This window comes from Mustela lutreola, chromosome 7 (assembly GCF_030435805.1).
Source record: "Mustela lutreola isolate mMusLut2 chromosome 7, mMusLut2.pri, whole genome shotgun sequence".
Taxonomy (NCBI): Eukaryota; Metazoa; Chordata; class Mammalia; order Carnivora; family Mustelidae; genus Mustela; species Mustela lutreola.
Window position 1 is genome coordinate 36,340,306 of NC_081296.1, and position 24,031 is coordinate 36,364,336.

The 24,031-nt window shown below is 40.9% G+C and overlaps 1 protein-coding gene across 1 annotated transcript in view; it reads left to right on the forward strand.

The window, feature by feature from the left end:
* Nucleotides 1–24,031, forward strand: part of PTPN9 (protein tyrosine phosphatase non-receptor type 9) — an 84,837-nt gene that overhangs the window by 36,463 nt on the left and 24,343 nt on the right. The window contains exons 2-7 of the mRNA XM_059180333.1: nt 4,601–4,744; nt 7,796–7,885; nt 8,595–8,719; nt 14,304–14,409; nt 21,199–21,309; nt 23,472–23,800. Of these exons, the coding sequence (XP_059036316.1) occupies nt 4,601–4,744; nt 7,796–7,885; nt 8,595–8,719; nt 14,304–14,409; nt 21,199–21,309; nt 23,472–23,800 (905 nt within the window). The remainder of the gene's footprint in view (nt 1–4,600; nt 4,745–7,795; nt 7,886–8,594; nt 8,720–14,303; nt 14,410–21,198; nt 21,310–23,471; nt 23,801–24,031) is intronic.

Below are 24,031 nucleotides of genomic sequence, written 5' to 3' on the forward strand. Positions count from 1 at the left end.
GGGGCTTGATCGCAGGACCTTGGGATCATGATCCAAGCTGAAGGCAGACGCTTAACCGATTGAGCCACGCAGGTGCCCAATGCTGAAACAAATCTTACCTGTACCTGAAAAGTGGGTTGAAGAAGGTTGTAAGTGGTAATGTTAGTTTTTCTGTACTTTAGTTCAGACCTTTTTCCCAAAAGAAGACCAAAGCTGTTTGAACTGTGACCATGCCTTAGCTGCCAGGTGTTAACAACTTACTGTTAACTCATAAACCTAGATAGATTCAAACCATTGACCTTGAGTTAAAGTATTTTATAAGCTGTGACTCATCTTTTGGCTAACTCTGTTCACCAGGAAATAACACAACATTAATTTCAGGAATTTCGATTATCCCTTATGAAGAGTGTGTTGCTCATTAAAATTGCTGGGACTTGTTTCTCTGGTACCAACTGGACCACAAATTGGTCTATACTTAGTGGTTGTGCTGAATTCATGTGTAAACAGAGGAGGCAATCTTATTAACTTTCTAGAGAAAGGCTGTTGAAGCTGAGGCCATCTTTTCTGACTTCTTTAAGAGGTTTGTCTCTTCCTCAAGAGGGCTAGGGATTCAGGATGGTGAATCTGAGGCTGAACATAACAGATGCTGTGTGTGTATATGTGCATTTGTAAATATCACATCACTGTTTATAGTACACTGGACTCTCTTCATGCAAGGCCTAGTCAGGCCAAATCAGGAGGAATTGTTCCCGTGCTTAAAGCCAAGAATAACATCCTGACCTGCAGGGGACAGAGGTCAGCTCAAGGCAACAGCCCTTGGGAGCTACAGGACATTAAGAACTTTGAAAGAGCTGAGTTTAATAAGAAGGAAGACAATATGTACCTACTTTGAAGGAAGTGTGTGAAATCTGCAAGTCTCTTTGAGGCATGGCTAATTTATGAAAAATGAAAAATCATCTTAGTAATTGGATGTGTTAAGAGTTCATATCACCCCCCAGTTATTTAACTATATTTTCCCCTCCTAACTGCATATTGATTTGTCTGTTTATTATTTTTACTAGAAAGGGGGAAAAGTTATATTCTGCTCTTACTTGGTGTTTTATTCTATAGGCAGCTTCAGCCAGGTCCAGGAGAGGACCAGATTTAAAGATGATATGTTAATTAAAAAACAAATAACTCTTTATAGAATCTCCTGGGGACCTTCTGGGCTGGCTGAAGTTTTGTTTCTGGGATCTTTCTGTGCCCACTTCTCTTCTCTTCCCTTCCATCTTTCCTCATTCTGATGCTGGCCACTCACCCCATAGAGGCAACTCAAACTGTTTTCTGGTGGAGCATTCTAAGTTTGTCCTGTTGTCTTCTCTGGGACTCATTGCTCTGGTCAGACTTAAACTGGTTCTGGGCCAAAGTCATCATCTGAAAGCTTTTCTTCATGACCTTTATTTCTTGTTTTTTTTTATGCGCTTGCCTGATCAGATTTGCTGGTTCTCTCCTTTTCCAGAGGTGTAAGTTCTATTGCCTCAGTTGGAAGGTTCTAAAGCTCAGGTGCAGTTAGGCCTCTTAGATTTTACTATGGTTTATAAAGTATCTTTTTTCTTTCCTAGAAATTGGGGAATAATCAGGTGCTCTCTTATAAGGTATTCCTGGGACTCTAATTTGCTAGTTGTTTAAATACTACTACATAGCAATTTGAATTGTATTTGCAATTTGAATTGTATCTGCTGCCAAGATTCTGAAGTAGGTCAGTTGCTTGTTACTCTCTCTCCCCTTGTCTTTCTCTCTTTCTCCTTCTTTCCTCCCTCTCTCCCTTCCTTCTTTATTTAAGATTTTATTTATTCATTTGAGAGAGAGAGCATGAGTGGTGGGAGAGTGGCAAAGGGAGAGGGAGCAGCAGACTCCCCACTGAGCAGGGTACCTGACCTGGGCCTCCATTCCAGGACCTGAGATGAAGGCAGATGCTTAACCAAGTGAGCCATGCAGGTATCCCTCCCCTTGTTCTTCAATTGAAAAATTAGACATGAAGAGAGAATTACCTTGTTCATGGCCACACAGTAGGTTGGTATCACACCTTTTTTTTTTTTTAAGATTTTTTTTTTTTTTTTTATGACAGAGAAAGAGCAAGGAGCGAGGGAGAGGCAGGCTCCCCGCTGAGCAGGGAGCCCATATGTGGCTCAATCCCAGGACGCTGGGATCATGACCTGAACCAAAGGCAGATGTTTAATGACTGAACCACCCAGGTGCCCCAGTATCACACCTTTTAAAGCAAACCTTATTTTTGCATTTCTTGTATTTCTTAGCACAGATATTAAAAAGTAGTTAATAAATATGTAATAGTTTAATAAATACATCTTTTTAAAAAAAGATTTTATTTATTTATTTGAGGTCATAAGTAGGCAGAGAGGCAGGCAGAGAGAGAGGAGGAAGCAGGCTCCCTGCTGAGCAGAGAGCCCAATGTGGGACTCAATCCCAGGACCCTGAAATCATGACCTGAGCCGAAGGCAGAGGCTTAACCCACTGAGCCACCTAGGTGCCCCTAATAAATATATCTTAATTGGGGCGCCTGGGTGGCTCAGTCAGTTAAGTGGCTGCCTTCAGCCCAGGTCATGGTCCCAGGGTCCTGGAATCAACCCCGCATTGGCCTTCCTGCTCAGCAGGAGTCTGCTTCTCTCTCTCTCTCTGCTTGCCATCCCCCCTGCTTGTTCTCTCTCTCTCCTTTCTCACTCTCTGTCAAATAAATAAAATCTTAAAAAAATAATAAAATAAATACATCTTGGAGCGCCTGGGTGGCTCAGTGGATTAAGCCTCTGCCTTCAGCTCAGGTCATGATCCCAGAGTCCTGGGATCGAGTCCCTCAGGCTTTGCTCAATGGGGGGCCTGCTTCTCTCTCTCTCTCTCTGTGTGTGTGTGTCTGCCTCTCTGCCTACTTATGATCTCTCTCTGTCAAGTGAATAAAATCTTTAAAAAAATAAAATAAAATAAATACATCTTAATGGGGCACCTGGGTGGCTCACCCAGTTAAGCATCTGCCTTTGGCTCATGTCATAATCCTGGGCTCCTGGGATAGAGCCCCTGCCTCACATTGGGCTTCCTGTTTAGCCAGGAACCTGCTTCTCCCTCTCCTTCGGGCTGCCACTTCCCCTGCTTATGTTCACTTTCTCTGTCAAATAAATAAGTACAGTCTTTATACATACATCTTAACTTTGGGTTGATTGGTTGATCAATTAAGTTTCAGAATTCTCATCAAGTTGGTCACATTTTGGACCAACATGTGAGAAAAGTTTCTGGGTGGAAGGGACCAGATAGCCATGCAGGAAGTGTTTAGCGATTGAGAATATACATGCAAAAAATCCCAATGTATGGGCGCCTGGGTGGCTCAGTGGGTTAAAGCCTCTGCCTTCAGCTCAGGTCATGATCTAGGGTCCTGGGATCGAGCCCTGCATTGGGCTCTCTGCTTGGCAGGGAGCCTGGTTCCCTTCCTCTCTCTCTGCCTGCGTCTCTGCCTACTTGTGATCTCTGTCTGTCAAATAAATAAATAAATAAATAAATAATCTTTAAAAAAAAAAAGAAATCCCAATGTAGTGGTGCTTGGCTGGCTCAGTCCGTGAAGTGTGTAACTTTTGGTCCTGGGGTTATGAGTTCGAGCTCCACATTGGGTGTAAAGATTACTTAAAAAAATAAAAAGTCTTAAGAAAGAAATCCTGATGTAAATCCTATTCAAAAACTGAAGAAATAGAAGAGTAGTTTGGCTAGAGCAGAAACTGGTTATAAATGTAAAGAGAAATAGTTGAAAGGGGGTAGAAGAGAGATAGGGTTAATCAAGAGATAGGGACAATTCTAAAAACAGGCATCTTGCCAGCTTGGGATCAGACAGTGAAAATGAAAATTTCCTACTCCTCCCCACCAATATGAAGTCCTCCACCCTTCCCCCAGCAACCACTATCCAGAGGGGCTATTAGTGACTCTGGGCACTAGTGTCTGGTTTTTGGGCTGCCACGGGAAACATGAAGAGGTCCTGTGGGGTCAGTCAGCGCAAAGAACAGTTGGCCTTTTGATTTGTTAAATTCTTAATAGCTTTGCTGCTCTCAAATAGTATTGCTAATTCCAAAGCCAAAACCATTTTCTTATGGTTTTTCTGTATGGAGTTGGCTTGTTGGGACCCCAAACAGCAGCTGCGGTTGCTGTACTATCGTGCACCTTATGCAATATCCCTTCTAGGGGCCCATCTACCTTTTATCTTAAAAAAAAAAAAAAAAAGGAAAAAGACAACAACAAACAAACAAACAAACAAAAAAAACCAGACTGCAGGGTTTTTTGCTTTGGGGCCAGTAATTTGCATTCCATTTGGGTGCCTTGGTCTCCCCCTTCATTTTTTTCTTCATGCATCCCTGTGTTAAGCCCTGCTGTCTCAACCTGGCTCTGGCTTCTGGCTTCATTTCATAGTATGAATTTTAACTATTTCTGCTTTCAGACCGGTTTTCCAGCTTTTATCTTTCCTTGCTCCCTGTAGGAAACATTGGGTTCAGACTTGCTTGAGGAAGGGATGATATTTTTTTCTTGCTTGTTTGTTGTTTCCATAAATATGTTCCCTAATAACTAAATTTTCTTTATTTTCTTTGTCAAACAGGCAACCAAGCAGTTTCTTGAAGAGATTAACAAGTGGACAGTTCAGTACAATGTTTCCCCCCTCTCTTGGAATGTGGCTGTCAAGTTCCTCATGGCCCGGAAGTTTGATGTGCTACGTGCCATAGAGTTGTTCCACTCCTACAGAGTACGTAGCTTGGGGGGAGGTACCGGCACTGTGGCAGTTGGGCTCTCTGTGTTGCTGTTTACTGTGCCACATATTCCACGAAGTGGTTCTCTGAGTCTTCTCCCCACTCTCATAAAAAAAAAGCAGATCAGTATCTAGGCGCCCTACCTTGAAGTCAGAAAATCCTAAAGAGCTATAGAATCTCTCTAAATTGAAAAAGGAGGATAAAGTGTGCCAGGATTAGTTCAAGACTAAAAGCTCACTTATGCCTATCTTGTGGGTCATCTCCTACAATATTAACTCATTTTTTCAACAGATGTTTATTATATATGTACTATGTTCCAGGTGCAGAGATTTTTTTTTTTTTAAGATTTTATTTATTTATTTGACAGAGATCACAAGTAGGCAGAGGCAGGCAGAGAGAGAGAAGAGGAAGCAGGCTCCCCGCTGAGCAGAGAGCCTGAGGTGGGGCTCTATCCCAGGATCTGGGATCATGACCTGAGCCAAAGGCAGAGGCTTTAACCCACTGAGCCACTCAGGTGCCCCCAGAGATTATTATTTAGAAAGAAAAAGTAGGGGCGCCTGGGTGGCTCAGTGGGTTAAAGCCTCTGCCTTCAGCTCAGGTCATGATCCCAGGGTCCTGGGATCGAGCCCCGCATCAGGCTCTCTGCTCCGCAGGGAGCCTGCTTCCTCCTCTCTCTCTGCCTGCCTCTCTGCCTACTTGTAATCTCTGCCTGTCAAATAAATAAATAAAATCTTTAAAAGAAAAAAAAAGAAAGAAAGAAAAAGTAGACAGACAGTTATAGAAAGTTATGATAGGGCACTACTTGGTTGTGCGGATGCACATTTACGTGCACATTTACTTAGAAGGGTCATAGAAGCCTTCTTGAAGGAATTTATTTCTAAATTAAGATCTGAAGAATGGAGTAAGAATTGGACAGATAGGGGAATATAGCAGAGAGAATAGCAAGTTAGATTCCTAGTTGACAGTAGAGAAATTGAGCTGAGCAGAAATGCTCACTGGGAGAGGGGACATGTCAAGAGATTGAGCAGTGAAAGTAAACAAGACCAGATCATAGAGTATCTGTTTTTTTGTTTTGTTTTGTTTTTAAGGGCAGAGAAATTCAATGAAGGTTAAATACAGCAGAATAAGTTGATCAGATTTGCATTCTATTTTCTCAGTGTGCTTTAGAGAATGGATCAGAAGGGCTGTACTGGAAACAGACCAATAGAAGGCCATTGTATTTACAGGGTACAGGGAGTGAAATAATTTTGGTGTCATTAAGTGTAGTGTCAGCGGAGATAGAGGAAAAAATGGGCAGATCCTAGAAATGAAATTGGTAAAACAAGATTGCTTAAACTGATGTATAAGGAAAGAAGAGTCAGGTGTCCCAGGTCTTTAACTTGGGTGGTAGTAGCATTCACTAATTTTAGCGGGCACTGAAATGGTGCAGGTGTGTGGGGAGGCAGGGTCATGAGTTCAGTTTGATTATGTTAGGTCTGAAGTGTCCTTGGTATACCCAAATAGACTTGTTCTCCAAGAACTTGGAATGGGATTCAGAAAAGAAATCTGGACCAGAAGTAGAGATTTTGAGTGACCAAAGTAGAGCTGAATATTGGAGCCATGAGAAAAAGTGAGGTCATTCTAGGAAAATGTAAGGAGAAGATATGTAGGGCTGAATGTCACCTCAGACTCTTTGCTATCTTTGGTTCAGTATTATCTTAAAAGTTGAACTTGAGTGCTTTAGGTAAGGCATGTACTTTTCTGTAATCCTAGTACAAATACTGTCTTTACTTGCTGCCCTGCCTCTGAAGGCATTTGAATTTGATTTTAGGGATGGATTGGGCAAGAATATAAACAAAGACCTAGTATGTTCCATTCACCAATGTGTTCCTTGCACTTAACTCAGTGCCTGGCACATAATAATTCTACAGATATTTGCAGAATAAATGAATGAGCCAGTGAATGAACTGAGTGAGTAAATGAATGCAAGTGAACAAAAAACCCCACAAGGGAGGGTAGCCACCTAGGTGGCTCAGTGGATTAAGTGTCCAACTCAGGTCATGATCTCAGGCCCCGTGTCACTCCCTGTCCCTCCCCCGTCACTCTCTCTTAAAAAAAAAAAAGAAAAAAGGAGACTTAGCAGCAGTAGTTGAAGAAATAGGAGAACTGAGAGAGTATTTTCTGTCTCTGATAGAGACTGTCTCAGGGGAAAGGGAAGGTGAATGGTCAACCTTGTCATGTAAAAGGACAGCTGAAATGCCTGCTAGGTTCTCTGACAGGAAGAAAGGTCCTGGTCATGGAGCGGCAGCTCTCGGTACGGTAGTTAGATTGGGGACAATGAGAATGTAGCAGACTGAGTATAAGGAAACTGAGGATGAGCTTAAAGAATCTTGCTGTGGAGATAAGAAAAATGAGGTCATGGTAGGTCTTGTTGGAGAACCTGTTGAGGGGACTGATGGTGAGGATGTGTGACGATGTCTGTTTCCAGACATTTTTGGGGTGCATATTTAATATCTTGCTGCATTATCACTGCTGATGTATGTTTAAGAACTTTTAATATATGTTTAAGAACTACACTCTAACAATATATTTTAGTTGGTCGTTGGGGTTAGGATCAGCACTTATTTATTTATTTATTTATTTATTTATTTAAAAATATTTTCTTTATTTCTTTGACAGAGATCACAGTTGGCAGAGAGGCAGGCAGGGGGTGAGAGCGGTAAGGAAGCAGGCTCCCTGCTGAGCAGAGAGCCCAATGTGGGGTTCGATCCCAGGACTCTGGGATCATGACCTAAGCCGAAGGTAGAGGCTTAACCCACTGAGCCACCCAGGCGCCCCAGCACTGGCACTAATTTAAAGGAAAATATCATACATAAGAGGCTGATAAGGTGGCATTGGAGGAAAATTCAGATAGCACTCAGTTGGCCTAAAGGGTGTTACAAAGGAATTTGTGAGTCAATTAGTTGACTTCTTAAAGTCCCTTATCTCTGAGTTTTGATGTTTACATAAAGCTCTCCTGGATATACAGTATTTTCATATTAATTTATCTTGCTGTGCTTTATTCTTAGGAAACACGAAGGAAGGAAGGCATTGTGAAGCTGAAACCTCATGAGGAACCTCTCCGTTCTGAGATCCTTAGTGGGAAATTCACCATCTTAGTGAGTCTTTATGAACCCTTTTTGTAGTGTCTCAGTACTTCCTTTTGTAGCCATTGTCCTCTTTGGATTTTGTTCCTAGATAACTTTTCCTGAGTCTGAAAGTCTCAACATTCAGGAGCAAACATGAAACAGCTATGCAGTTTGCACAAAATAATCCTAGTGATAAGTGAAATTATTGAGAATCATTTATACAGTAGGTCAAGCAGAGTTTCTTCATTGGTCCATTACAGTTAGTTGAGGTCTTTGGGTGAGTACACAGTGGTTCAGAGGCCCATCCTTACTGGATTTTAGCTTTCTCCACCTAGAGATTACAGCCTTTTGAATAAGTATACGATGGTACTTTTAAGGCAGAGCATGGAAACCATGGTTGTATTCTGTGGTTTTCCCCTGATATGTGTTTCTTTTGCTATCCTGTTGGAGAAATTAGCAAGGCAGCCAATGTAGACCATCCTTTAATCTCTCTGCCATTGACAAATTAAGGGAATATAGTTTTTCCCTATCACACAAATAAGATCCAGGGACTGCTAAGAATCAGGTATGGGATGAGATAAATATTCTTCTCTTCCTGGGGTAACTGATGCAAGTCAGAGAAGTATTGCCAGCATCTCTTCTTTTCATAAGAAATTTTTGACTAGGATATAAGAAGCCTAAGTGATTGTGGTGATTTTCTATTTAGTTTCTAAATATTTCTCATTTTATTTGCTTCTAGAATGTTCGGGACCCAACAGGAGCCTCCATTGCCCTCTTCACTGCCAGATTGCATCACCCCCACAAGTCAGTCCAACATGTGGTACTTCAGGCTCTGTTTTACTTGCTAGACAGAGCTGTGGATAGGTGAGCATGAAGATTATCTTTTAGTTGATCCATATCCAGATGGGGCAGTGATAGTCCTTGACTAAGTTGATTAACTCAATAGTACCTTCACTGTGCTCCTAGAATGTGCCCTGGAAAATGCTGTAAATGGAAAACATTCCATGTCCTTAAGGGCATGGCATCTTTCCAGGTACTATCCAGATCGAGGGTATTCTTTGTATTTTTACCTGCTTGGCTCTATTTTAGGATTATAAAAGCTGAGAAAGCCAACTAACTAGTTATCCTCATTGTGAGAATTACTTACTGAGAGAATGTGAAGGGGAAATGACTTGTGTTGACCTGCTGCTCATTTGCTCTGAATATTGATTTTCTTTTCTTTCTTTCTTTCTTTTTTTTTTTGAATATTGATTTTCAAAACAATCTGGGGCCTCACTTTCCTTGTAAAACAGGAATAATGCCATTTAGCTCAGGATTTTGAGAATCAGCATTCAGGAGAGAAGAGTCCAAAAGTACAGAGTTAAGCAAAATCATCTTTATGAACAGGTTCAGGAGCAAAAAGAATCAGCTCGGGTCATTTCTCCTTCCCTTTCCAAGGTAATTGGTAATTTGACTATTTTAGGCAAAGAAACTGAAGCCCCAAGAAGTTACGTGACTCATTTACAGTCATCACATCTCATCGCAGTCAGGTTAGGGCTAGGATCCTAGTTTCTTTGCTCTTGGCCAGAGCTAATTGTACCCTACTATGTTGTCCTTTTGCTTTACTTCTTTTTTTCCCTGGTGAATGCCATTTGCAGTTTGTTGTTGTGCTGGATGTCATTGGCTAATCCTCTGGGCTAGAAGTGATGTATTGAGGGCTGAAACCCAAGATAGTAAAGACATCTATGCACAACTCCAGTCACACCGTGGACTTAGAGGATGCGGACAGCCAAATGGCTGTCTAAAGTGGGCCTCTCTGATTCACTTGTTACTGCCTTGTTAATGTTACTTCCATAGTATTTAGCTTCTGCTTTTGTGCTAACCATTCTGAAAAAGAGAAGTTTACTAAGGTAAGGAGAGAGGACCAGTGGTTTCAGAGTCACTGTACTGCCCAAACAGAAGTGTGAAATTTCTGAATTCTTTCCTGTGATTGGTCTTCAGGTGTAATTTCTAGAACATAGGTTCCTTTGAAATGCTTTAGTTCAGGAGAAATTAATGAAAGACTCCTTTATCAGAAATTTCACTGGCCTTCCTTCATGGGCAGCTTACAGTCAGAGCACTCCTGTAGGTATGGCAGTGGCCAAAGTTTGCTCTTCCTAATCCGCGTGATCCCACAGGAAGACCACACAGGTAAACATACTTTAAACTGTTTTCATGATGTCCACCCTCTTCTTAAAAACGCTTAGTGGGGCGCCTGGGTGGCTCAGTGGGTTAAAGCCTCTGCCTTCGGCTCAGGTCATGATCCCAGAGTCCTGGGATCAAGCCCCACATCGGGCTCTCTGCTCAGCAGGGAGCCTGCTTCCTCCTCTCTCTCTCTGCCTGCCTCTCTGCCTACTTGTGATCTCTGTCTGTCAAATAAATAAAATAAAAATCTTTAAAAAAAAAAATGCTTAGTGACTCCTCATTATTCAGAAGGTGCATATAAGATAGATAAACGTGAAACATTTTCTCCAAGCAAAATATTCTCACTAGTGAGTAGAAATTCTTTTTTTCCTATGTTAACTTTCACTGAGAACATGAGTAGCTGGGAAGGGGCAGAGGGAGAAGCACACTCCCCGCTCAGCAGGGAGCCCAACACAGGGCTCCATCTTAGAACCTTGAGATCATGACCTGAGCCAAAGGCAGATGCTTAACTGACTAAGCCACCCAGGTGCCCCAACCTGATTATTGGTTATTAATAATACCAATTATTTTGTATTGAATTTTACACAGGTTTATGATATAATTTATCTTATACTATTGTTTTCTATGTTTACCACTAGATTGTAAGCTTTTTAAGGGCAGGGAACCTTCTTTTTCATATTATATAATAGAAAATCCTCAGATCTCTGTGGGTGGCATGGAAATGGTATCATAAACTTCCACACATCATCTGTCTTCAGAGTGATCTATAATGAATCTTGTTTCATTGATAGCCTTTCACCATCCCCTACTCTCAATTATTTTGAAACAAATGTCAGGGACTGTGGTTTAAACATCTTGGTGTTCCCAGGTAGCATCCAGCTCAGGAAATCAAACTCAGTAGGAAAACAATTATTCCTGGTAAGGAATTAGCTGTCATTGTAAACCTCATATTCTGTACCCAGAAAAACAAAGATCCTACCACATTTGTATTTATTTCATGTGCCTTTACAGGATGAGCAATTTTTAGGAATATAGAATCTGCATCATTACTAACTGTAGCCTCTTTTTATTAAATTCTGTTTCCCTTGGCACTGACTTCTCTTTGTTTCAGTCCTCTGCCATAGGCTGGTGCTGTGAGGGGAAAATATATAGTTCTTTGAATTTGGCCCTTGATGACCTTGTGGAGAAATGGGAAGCTTCTAGACCTGGATAGTCTACTCAGTAATTGTACTACTCTTGTAACATCATCTTTGATCTTGGTGAATCAGTGTCTCTCTGGAATCATGAAAAAAGGAGTCAATATTTAGTATTAACTATAATCTGTTGAGACCATCTGAAACTCAGAAACTGATGGAAAACTTGCGTGTATCCTAGAATTAGAGATTTTTAAAATTGCTACTTCATGGATGGGTACTTCCTCCATGCCAAAAATTTAGGATACAAAATAACATTGAGATCTCTGATTTCAGGATTCTTTTGTGCCAAAAAATTTTCTAATTTTTAGTAGGTAGGAAAGCTATTGCTATCATCTGTGAGTAATCCAAATGAAAAATTTATTCGTAATGATCTTTTAGGCTGCAGATTGAAATAGGTAAGGATCTGTCTTGGTGGAAGAGTACAACTTTGTGAAGTCTTTAGGTAGTAAGGAGATTCAATTGAGGAATACTTTTTTTTTTTTAAGATTTTATTTATTTATTTGACAGAGAGAGAGACACACAGCAAGAGAGGAAACATAAGCAGGGGGAGTGGGAGAAGGAGAAGCAGGCTTCCTGCTGAGCAGAGAGTCCGATGTGGGCTTGATCCCAGGACTCTGGGATCATGACCTGAGCCAAAGGCATATGCCTAATGACTGAGTCACCCAGGCACCTTATGAGGAATACTTTTCATATCTTCACATGTTTTTTGTTTGTTTATTTTTGTTTTTAGAGAAAGCCCATGTGCATGCAGCCAGAGAGGGGGAGAGGGAGAGAGAATCTTAAGCAGGCTCGACACACAGCAGGGAGCTCAACACAAGGCTAGATCTCATGACTCTGAGATAAAACCTGAGCCAAAATCAAGAGTCAAGTGCTTAACCAACTGAGCCACCTAGGTGCCACTCTTCACATGTACTTAACCTCAGTATGGTAATAAGCTCTTACTTTTCAGGATTCTTCTCCCCCCTCCCCCCTTTTTTTATTCATTTATTTGACAGAGAAAAGAGAGAACACAAGCAGAGGGAGCAACAGACAGAGCGAGAGGCAGGCAGAGAGATAGGCAGGCCCCCCCATTTTGAGCAGGGAGCCTGATACGAGATTCCATCCCAGGACCCCGGCATCAGGACCCGAGCCTAAGACAGACGATTAATCGACTGAGCCAGCCAGGCTCCCTCTAGATGCTTTCCTAAGACCATGTATGGGTTTCTCTCTCTCCAAGTCCTACGAGTTACATTCACCGTTATTGAGCTTAGAATTTGTTTCATAGTTTACCGCAGGTCTGAAGTATTTTCTTAGCAGTGGACTTCCAGTCCCACTGAATTCTATTCAGTAACCATTTATCATGAACCTATTTGCAAGGATTTTGCTAGGGACTGTTGGGAGTAATGAGATGAACAAAACACGTTTTTGTTCCCAGGAGAGAATCAGATGGCTACACAGAGTTGAAGTGCTTTGGGGCACCTGGGGGGCTCAGTGGGTTAAGTGTCTGACTTCAGGTCAGATCATGATCTCTCTCTCCCTTTGCCTGTACCTGCACTTGTATTCTTTCTGTCTCTGTCTCTCTCTCAAATAAATAAATAAATAAATAAATAAATAAAATCTTTAAAACAACAAAAACAAAACAAAGTTGAAATGCTTTAAGAACCACAAGGAAATCCCACAGGAAGGTTTATGGGGCTACAAGGGACTTAAGGATAGCAGTACATTTGATCATGGTTATCAGGGAGGTCTTCATGGAACAGGAAGCTTTTGAGTTGAAGATGAAATGTTAGGAAGTTTGGATAGGCAGATTCAGAAACCTGGGAGGAAACAGTTCAAATTTTTTTTTTTTTTTTTTTTTTTTTTTAAAGATTTTATTTATTTATTTGACAGAGAGAGATCACAAGCAGGCAGAGAGGCAGGCAGAGAGAGAGGAAGGGAAGCAGGCCCCCTGCTGAGCAGAGAGCCCGATGCGGGACTCGACCCCAGGACCCTGAGATCATGACCTGAGCTGAAGGTAGTGGCTTAACCCACTGAGCCACCCAGGCGCCCGAAACAGTTCAAATTTTGATAACCTAGATGTTCTGGAATATTCTCAATCTAGGAGTTTGGCATTTGATAAGTACGCATCAGTAAGCATAATTCCAGTTCCTACGCGTGGGGTTTTTTGGCCACACCTCTCATCAGTTCTCTGACACCAACTGTTTTACGGTCCAACTCAATTCTGACACTGCCTGATAGATCCCACAGGTTAAAGGTTCTCAATCCTATAAGACTAGTCCTGTCCGACCCCAACTCCCACACACGATGCCAGTAGCAAGTTCAGTTTGTCACCTGTACTTTTTATCAACAGGCTATATAGCTTGAAGTTTCCCTACTTGGGTAGGTGAAATTTACTACAGTGGCTCACAGAACTCAGAGAAACAGTTTACTTACTAGGTTACCAATTTATTATAAAAGAATATAACTCAAAATAGCTAGATGGAAGGGATGCATAAGAAAAGGTATGGTGAAAGAGCCCTAGAGCTTCCATGCCTTTTCTGAGAGGGCCCTCTTTCACTACCTCCATCTGAGAGCTCCAAACCCTATCCTTTTGGGCTTTTATGGATGCTTCATTACATGAGCATAATTGACCAAATCATTGGGCATTTGAGATTGAACTCATTCTCTAGTCCCTTTCTCTAGGGGAGAGGGGAGGGGAGGCCGTGTGGGGTGAAAGTACCAACCCTCTGTAATCACAAGGTTGGTTCCCCTGGCAACCACCCTCTTCTCTTTCTGGGACCCAAGGGCATTGCAGTTGTTGTCTCATTAACATCACAAAAGACACCTTTGACTCTCTCTGCACTTAGGAAATTCCAAGAGTTTTAAAGGAGCTCAGTGCCACCAATCAGGTTGAAGACTAAATATATATATTTTTTATTGTAAAATCACAGTATCGTAAGAAGTATAGCAGATACCAAAGATGAATCATATTTTTGTAAGACCAGTGTTGAGGGAGAGAGTTATTTTGGTCCCTCATGTGTCCCATAACTCTGTTTTTGTGCCCTAGGCTTTCAACCTCTCTCATCCATTTTATTACTTATAAATGTTTTTGTTCAATGGTTGGTTTACAGCTTTGAAACTCAGAGGAACGGACTGGTGTTTATCTATGACATGTGTGGTTCTAATTATACCAACTTTGAGCTGGATCTTGGCAAGAAAGTTCTCAACCTGCTGAAGGTAAGGCTGTGAGAAGGCCCCTCAAGTCTCCTTCCCTGGCCAGGATACTTTATTCTTTGGGAGACTTAGGAATGATGTAAACTTCAGACCTTATGTTCAGTGTAAAGGTCACCCATAAATGATGACTAATATGTGCTTCCCCAGAATACAAAATGGTCTTAAAAGTGATGTGGGAGGAATTAAAAAAGGAAATGCACAGGAACATTCTGAGTCATAAAGGAGTGTTGCCCCTTTCCTGGAGGTGTGTAGAATAAGAATTAATGAAGTCCTAGGTATGTCCAGTGTCTGCAAAATGTCACCTAACCAGTGACTGTCAGACTTTTTGTCTCAGTCTAGTCGGAAATAGGTTTTACATGTTTACATGTTGACTTCATACACAAAAGTATGTGTATACTAACCTATACACATACATGTGGAGGTCTATGTATATATAAGTTCCTACACTCTTATCCCAAACTCCCAGAAGTCCAGAGGTCTTTTGTAATCTTGTGAACTTTAAGAGATAATATAGTATATATACCACTTTATAATCAAACACATAAATATTTTTGCAATGAAACGTATTATTCATAATGAGTGGAGAAGAATAAAGGCTATGAATAGCCTATGGCATTTCAGGTCAGATCTTGCTGCTCCATGAATTTTTTTTTTTTTTTTTTAAGATTTTATTTATTTATTTGACACAGAGAGAGAGATCACAAGTAGGCAGAGAGACAGGTGGAGAGAGGGGGAAGCAGGCTCCCTGCTGAGCGGAGAGCCCTATGCGGGGTTTGATCTCAGGACCCTGAGATCATGACCTGAGCTGAAGGCAGACGCTTAACCCACTGAGCCACCCAGTCACCCCTGCTCCATAAATTCTTGCACTAAGCTTCAGAAGAAACTTCAGGTTTTCAGAGCTGTTTAGATTTCAGTGTCCCAGGATGAAGGGTGTAGATGTTTACACAAAACAAAAAAGCTTCACAAAACAAGCATTACCCCTTACTATGTTCACTTTGATTTTTCTGAACATTATTTTTAAAAAGTTAGTTGTAAGCTACCAAATCAATTTGAAGACCCATTGAAATGTGCCAACTTGCAATTTGAAAATCATTGATTTATGAGTCTATGCATGCTTTGTTCTAGGATCTAACTTGACATTGCTGTGGAAATAGATTTTTAGAAGTGCTATTAGAGCTTTATAACAGTATACAAAGGAGGTATTATTATTTTGTGTTGTTTTCTGGTAGTTCATTGGTCACTCATTATATTACTAAAGTCACTATTATGGCATTTAGCTGTGATTCAGTTCTTTTTACTGATAAGGATGATATATGATTTTTTTTTTCTTTACAAATATGGCATAGTAGTATGGCCAGTGATTATAACTTGCCATTTTTTACTTAACAGTTGTGTCTTTGTCATCCTTCTATGTCAGTACCTATAGCTATTACTCATTTCTTTTCTCTCTCCCTTTTTTTTTTTTTTTTTTTTAAGTAAGCTCTACACCCAGTGTGGAGCTTAAACTCCCAACCCTGAGATCAAGGGCTGCGTGCTCTAGCAACTGAGCGGGCCAGGCATCCCTTTCCTCACTTTTTCTAAGGGCAGCAGAGTATTCTTTTTGTGGATATATCAAGCAGAAAAAATGAAGTTCGTGCTATTTTTTTGTGTTATTATAAAGGCTTCAGTGAGTATTGTTTTAGATATTTTTATCTGTTTGACCAATCATTTCTTCAGGATAAATTGCTATAAACAGATTTGTAGGGTCAAAGAATTCACACATTTAAATTTTGGCAAATATTGCCAAGTAGCCCTCTAAAAACTTAGTTCAGATTTACACTCCCATTAACAGCCTTTTTCACCGGTCTTATCAATATTGATTTGTTGTTTGGATTCTAATTATGTTTGTTTTTTTGTGGTGTTTCTCTTATTACTGATGAGCATCAGTGTATTTTCATGTTTATTGCCAAGAGGTATTTACAAATTTTTTTTCTTCTCATATACTTTACTCAATTTTTAAAAAAGATTTTTAGATTTGTTTTAGAGAAGAGTGTGCACAAGAGCGAGTATACACAAGTTGGGGGAGAAGGGCAGAGGGAGAGATAGAGACAGAATCTCAGAGGCCCCTCTGAGCACAGAGCCTGGGGCACCACTCTGAGATCATGACCTGAGCCAAAACCAGGAGTCAGTTGCTCAACCTACTGAGCCATCCAGGCGCCCTGCATATACTTTACCCAATTTTTTACCAACATGTTTATCTCTTACTAATTTATAGGAGTTGCTATTAAATAATATTAAGTATGTGTTACCAGCATTTTTTGTAGTATCTTACTCAATTTTACAGTGTCTTTTCTCATACTGCTATGTTTTCATTATTTTTCATAATTGTTTTCATATACTATATATGCTTTATTCAATAATATATATCATATATAATATATAGTATTACAGATCAAATAATTTGCTTTTAAACAGCTATCCGGGCAACATTTACTAACTACTACATTTTTTCCCTACTCATTTGAGGTAATACCTTTATATTACACTAAATTCCCATACGGTAGGCATGTCTCTTCTGACACTCTATGCTATTGATCTAGCCCATCTAGACCAATAAAAGCATGGTTTTATTTATTATACTTCTAAAGTTTAATATCATAGGTCAAGCTTCCTGTCACACTGTTTTTTTCTGAAAGTTGTTTGGCTATATTTTTTTGCATTTTTATTCTTTTTACATGGACACAATTTGTGTACTTTTAATTTTTTTTTTAAAGATTTTATTTATTTATTTGATAGATCACAAGCAGGCAGAGAAGCAGGCAGAGAGAGAGAAGGAAGCAGGCTCCCCGCTGAGCAGAGAGCCTGATATGGGGCTCGATCCCAGGACCCTGGGATCATGACCTGAGCCGAAGGCAGAGGCTTTAACCCACTGAGCCACCCAGGTGCCCCAAGTTTTTCAACACTTTTATATTCATATCTTTTTAAAAAATATTTTATTTATTTGAGAGAGAGAGCATGAGCAGAGGAGAGAGAAGCAGGCTCCAGGGAGCCAGACATGGGACTCGATTCCATGACCCAGGGTGTATGACCTGAGCCAAAGGCAGATGGTTAACCAACTGAGCCACCCAGGTGTCCCAGGATATAAATTTTTAAAAAATTATTTTATTTATTTATTTGACAGAGATCACAAGTAGGCAGAGAGGAAGGGAAGCAAGGCTCCCTGCCAAGCAGAGAGCCCGATGCTGGGCTTGATCTCAGGACCCTGGGATCATGACCTGAGTGGGAGGCAGAGGCTTTAACCCATTGAACTACCCAGGTGCCCCCCAGGATATAAATACTTTAAATAAGGTTGTAAAAAGTAAAAGTAATACAAAGTATTACAGAAAATAAAAGAGTAAAATTAACTCATAATTTTTTCAGAGATAAACTGTTGAACTTTTGATATAATTTTTATCTTTTTTCTCTGTGAAAGTATAAATTGTGTAATTTTTAAAATAAAAGGTTATAGTTTTGGTCCTGTTTAGTTTTTAGGATTATATTATGAACATTTTCCATAGTCCCAAAAAAGTCTTTGAAATTTTAATTTTAATGGTTGTATAATAATCTTTTTTTTTTAGTCAATTTTAAGGATTTTATTTATTTATTTGGCAGAGACAGAGATCACCAGTAGGCAGAGAGGCAGGCAGAGAGGGAGGGGGAAGCAGGCTCCCTGCCGAGCAGAGAGCCCGATTCGGGGCTTGATCCCAGGACCCTGAGATCATGACCTGAGCCGAAAGCAGAGGCTTTAACCCACTGAGCCACCCAGGCGCCCCTGTATAATAATCTTACTATAGGATAATACAATTTTGTTAAGCCCTACCCCTTTTCAGACACATACATTCTTTCCAGTTTTATCTATCATCTATCTATCTATCTATCTATCTTAAAGATTTTACTTGACAGAGAGAGACACAGTGAGAGAGGGGACACAAGCAGGGAGAGAGGGGGAAGCAGGCTCTCTGCTGAGCAGGGAGAGTGACAGGGGGCTTGATCCCAGGACCCTGGGATCATGACCTGAGCCAAAGGCAGACGATTAATGACTGAGCCACCCAGGTACCCCTTCTTTCCAGTTTTAAAGTACTGTTTTTAAACACCAAAAAGAAAGGTGCAAGGGGCTCCTGGGTGGCTCAGTGGGTTGGGGCCTCTGCCTTTGGCATGGGTAGTGGTCCCGGGGTCCTGGAATCGAGCCCCGCATCAGGCTCTCTGCTCAGCGGGGAGCCTGCTTTCTCCTCACTCTCTGCCTTCTTCTCTGCCTACTTGTGATCTCTGTCGGGTAAATAAATAAAATCTTTGGGGGAGAAAAAAGGTGCAATAAACATTTCTGTTCATAAATTTTTGTGTTTCTGGTTATTTCCTTAGGGTAGAATGTCAGAAATGGAATTACTTGATCAGAGAATATGCACATTTTTAAGGATATATAATGCTAGATGCCTTCTAGAAGATGTAACCATTTCCCATCAACAGTATATGTGGATGCCATACAGTCATTTAAATGGAACAAGCCTGAGTGTGTAGTTCTTCGCTCTGAAGAAGTAGATATAAAGGCTTCCATTTTTTTTTTTTTAAGATTTTATTTATTTATTTGACAGATAGAGATCACAAGTAGGCAGAGAGGCAGGCAGAGAGAGCGGGGGAAGCAGGCTCCCTGCCAAGCAGAGAGCCCGACGTGGGGCTTGATCCCAGGACCCCGGGATCATGACCTGAGCTAAAGGCAGAGGCTTTAACCCACTGAGCCACCCAGGCACCCAAGGCTTCCATTTTTTAATTTATCATTTTGTGGAGATTTAGGTATTTCTCCAGACTGTTTTTTTGACCTGGCAGGTGCCTTGGCTCTTTAGGTCCTGAAATAAATTGTTGTCGTTGTTATTTAAAGGTTTTATTATTAAAGATTTTATTTGTTTATTTGAGAGAGAGAGAGAGAGAGTATGCATGTGAGCACTCGTGTGCAAGCACAGGGAGGTGCAGAGAGAGAGGGCGAGAGAGGATCTCAAGTCAACTCTGCACAAGTCTGCATGGAGCCCAGAGTCCAATGCGGGGCTCCATCTCACGACCTGAGCTGAAATAAGAGGCGCTTAATCAGCTGAGGCATCCAGGCACCCTGAAATTATTGTCTCTCAGACTTCAGTGAAGAGGAATATGGAGGATTTTCTGAATACTGTATATTCTCTATGGGGTATGTTTGTGGACCCCCCAAATCAGTGGAAGAGTAGCCGGAGAGTGACAAGTCAAATTGAGAATTTGAAAAAGAATAGGGAGAAAATGGTAGAAGATACTTAGCTACAATTTGCTCTTTTTTTTTTTTTTTTTTTTTTTTTATTCCTTGGGAATAATTTCTTCCAGTTAGAGTGCCAGTATTACTTGGTATCCCTGCCCATGAGAAGATCCGGGATGTTAAACTAAATGAAACCAAGAGCTGTGAATTAGGAAAGAATAATTTTTTATTTTTATGCTTTGTATGGATCAGGGTGTCTCCTTCCCTTTAGATTTCATTGTGCCCACTAGATTATATTTATCAACTGAATAAATGAATTCATGACTAGATGAAGAGATGGGTAAAAAATAATTATAAACACGCAGAAGTCAGAATCAAAGGTTTTAAGAGAGATGTTTCTTTCATACTGTTTATTCATGATCTGATTTTTTTTTAAGTTTTAAAAATATTTTATTTTTTTTTTAACATTTATTTAATTGAGAGAGAGTGCAGGGGGTCGGGCCTTGGAGAGAAAGAGAGGGTCTTAAACACACTCTGCTCTGAGTGCAGAGCCTGACATGGGGCTGATCTTCCAACCCTGAGATCACAACGTGAGCCGAAACCAAATGTTGGATGCTTAACCAACTGCACCACAGAAGCGCCCCAAGATTTTACTTTTACTACACGCAGCATGGAACTTGAACTCACATACCCCAAGATCAAGAGTTGCAGGTTCCATGGACTGAGCCAGCCAGGCACCCCTTTCTTAAAGTTTAAATAAGCAGAACTTAAAGATGCATACACATTTATGCTGACAAAAGTCAGTATCAATTTTTGATCCATAAAGCTTAATGTTGACAAGAAGATATAATATTATAACTTTTAAAAGTAAATCACCTTTTGGGGCACCTGTGTGGCTCAGTTGGTCAAGCATCTACCTTTGGCTCAGGTCATGATCCCAGGGTCCTGAGATTGAGCCCCATGTCAGGCTCTCTGCTCAGCGGGGAGCCTGCTTTTCCCTCTGATTTCCCTTTCCCTCTGCCTGCTGCTTTCCCTGCTTGTGCTAGCTCTCTCTGTCAAATAAATAAATTTTTTTAAAAAAGTAAATCATCTTTTAATTTTTTTTAAGCTTTTCATTTTAATTCCAGTATAGTTAACATAGAGTGTTCTATTAGTTTCAGGTGTATAATTTTAAAATTTTTAACCACTTCTGTAGTTACTGAAATGAAACCTGAATTAGGCTTTAGACTCCCCCTGCTGGGTAAGGATGGGGAGCAGAAAACCTACACTCTGGGTTTGAACAGTCATAGATTCCAGTGCCTTAATTGATATCTTTATTTATTTTTTTTTTTAAAGATTATTTATTTATTTATTTGACAGAGAGAGATCACAAGTAGGCAGAGAAGCAGGCAGAGAGAGAGAGAGGAGGAAGCAGGCTCCCTGCTGAGCAGAGAGCCCGATGCGGGACTCGATCCCAGGACCCTGAGATCATGACCTGAGCCGAAGGCAGCGGCTTAACCCACTGAGCCACCCAGGCGCCCCTTTAATTGATATCTTTAAATTTTCATGTGTGTCCTCCACAGGGAGCGTTTCCTGCTCGTTTGAAAAAAGTACTGATTGTGGGAGCTCCAATATGGTTCCGAGTGCCCTATTCCATCATCAGCCTCCTCCTGAAGGACAAAGTCCGGGAGAGGGTAAGGCAAGCTTTATTTTATTTGTAGGTGGAGGTGGTTATTTGAAGGAGGTGACAAACTTCCCATTTCTGCTGTTGAAACCTGCCAATTAATTTTTTACCTTCAATAGAATTTGTCTGGGCTGTCTCCTAAAGTGCTTTCTACTTCTATTAGTGTATCCATTTTATATTTTCTGCCTTATTCTTTACTCAGGTTAGTACAGGCTTCCTTTCCCACTGTCCTGCAAGTTCCTTGAAGTTAGGAGGTAGAAATAATTTGTCTGGCACTCTCCCTCAATAGTATCTTGCATAAAGATAATAGTGAAGGAGTGTGTCCCAGGATAACTTAGGAATAACTACTCCTTCCAGAATTTAGCCTAGTGCTATACCTGTGTATTTAACAATCTCTAATAGAATTGCATTAATTGAACTGATGTTTGAATTTGTTCAGCTGGAAATACTAATCTGTCGTTTGACCACCAGTGTGGTGGAGGAGAATCTCTCACTATAATTCTTTATATGTCTATTTCCATTCCTGGCATTTTTCTCTTAAAACACCTTGTTGCTTCCTAACTTCAAAAATGTTGTCTTAAAAAAAAAAAGGTGTTGTCTAAAATGATCTTAATTCTGTTACTATCTCCTGAGTGTTCCAGGACTGAAAGGTTTTGGTTTTATTCATTCATTCATTTCTCACCCTTGAAAGAAAGGGCATATGAAACATTGATGTAATCTGATTATAGTTGTTATGAAATATTATTAGAGATTTTTGTAGTATAGAATTATGAGATTATATCAACAACAATGTGGATCTTTATAGTGGGGGAGACTTGCGTTGGAGAGGGGAAACTGAAGACGTTTGACTTTGTGGAAATACTTAGGGACCTAGTGACTGAGAGTAGGAGAAATCTTTTCCAAGGTACTCTTTGATAGGACTCCTCAGGCAAATTCTTGCACTTGTTATATGTAAGTATTAATGTGTATATAAACTTAAAATATATGAGCACCTTTACAGTCCAGGTTCTGGGCCCTGGGAATAAAAAATGGAGGGAGACTTCGTTTACCTGTAGAGAGCTCCTGTTCCTGATAGGGAACACACAGGTAGACATGAGGTAGACACAGAGTTGAGAATATTGTATTGAGCAGTCAGGGAGGGCTTCACAGAAGAGGTGAGCTTTGTAGCTTGTCCATGAAGAGGGCAAGGAGGAAAAGAGGGCATTCTAAGAAGAGACAACAGCAAGAGTGACAAGCATTCCCATTTCACACAAACTTTATGTCAACTAGGCCCGTTTTGTTCAGTAAGGTTGTGTCTAAGCAGAGAGCAGAATTAGGATTACTTTTCTGGCAGTTTTCCTGGGCTATCCTGTGTCTGGGTCTAGTGTTAATTTCATAGAAAACTACCTTTGAGAACATCCATACTGAACTGTGTGTGAGTAAAGCGCTAGACTTAGAGTTGGTTACCTTACTATGGGGTTGACCAAAAAAAAATCACTACCTGTGCATTCTTTTTTTTTTTTTTTTTAAATTTTATTTATTTATTTGACAGACAGAGATCACAAGTAGGCAGAGAAGCAGGCAGAGGGAGAGGAGGAAGCAGGTTCCCCGCTGAGCAGAGAGCCCGATGCGGGGCTCGATCCCAGGACCCTGGGATCATGACCTGAGCCGAAGGCAGAGGCTTTAACCCACTGAGCCACCCAGGCGCCCCTCCCTACCTGTGCATTCTTAATAATCAAAAAGGCAAATACCTACATGAGATGTCACTGGGAAGCATTGTTAATAGTATAAAGGCTTTGTTCAGTGTTCTTTCCTTTTGAGGTATATAAAAGGGCTCCCAGGACACCTGCCTGGCTTAGTCAGTAGAGTGCATGACTCTTGATCTTGGGGTTGTGAGTTTGAGCCCCATGTTGGGTATAGAGATTACTTAAAAATAAAATCTTAAAAAATGCAGGTGCAAATTACAGGAGTGTATTTGATATACATTCTGGGAAGTCAGACCTTTGGGGAAGTTATAGGACTTTAATCCCAGGCAGATGAAATGTAGTCTACTTCTTTTACAAGTATACCATGTATTTCAAGCAAATCTCATCCTATTCTTCAAACCTAATATAAACACATTTGTTCTTTATCTTCACTGTCTATGTCTTTTTTTTCCTGTCCATACTCATGTGGTTCTTCCTGGCTTTGCAGATTCAGATATTAAAGACATCTGAGGTCACCCAGCACCTGCCCAGGGAGTGCCTTCCAGAAAACCTGGGTGGGTACGTCAAAATTGACCTCGCGTCTTGGAATTTCCAGTTTCTGCCCCAGATGAACGGCCACCCAGACCCCTTCGATGAGATCATCCTGTTCTCCCTCCCTCCTGCCTTAGACTGGGACTCAGTACATGTTCCAGGCCCCCATGCCATGACCATCCAAGAGCTGATGGACTATGTTAGTACCAGGCAAAAGCGAGGGATATATGAGGAGTATGAAGACATTCGCCGTGAGAACCCTGTTGGGACTTTCCACTGTTCTATGTAAGTAAGAAAGGTTTGGACTGACAGTGGGTCACCAACATGCTACTGGTGCGTGTTGGCAGCAGCTCCATCCACATCTCATTTCCTTAACAGAGGCTCTTGCTTGTGTTAGGAGCATGACTCTTACTCAGATGGTGGTTCTCTCATCCAGAAACAGGCACCTCCTACTCTGGTGCCTGATGCCAATACCCTATATTCTGAATTTCTGGAGGTCTTTAGTATCATCCGGAG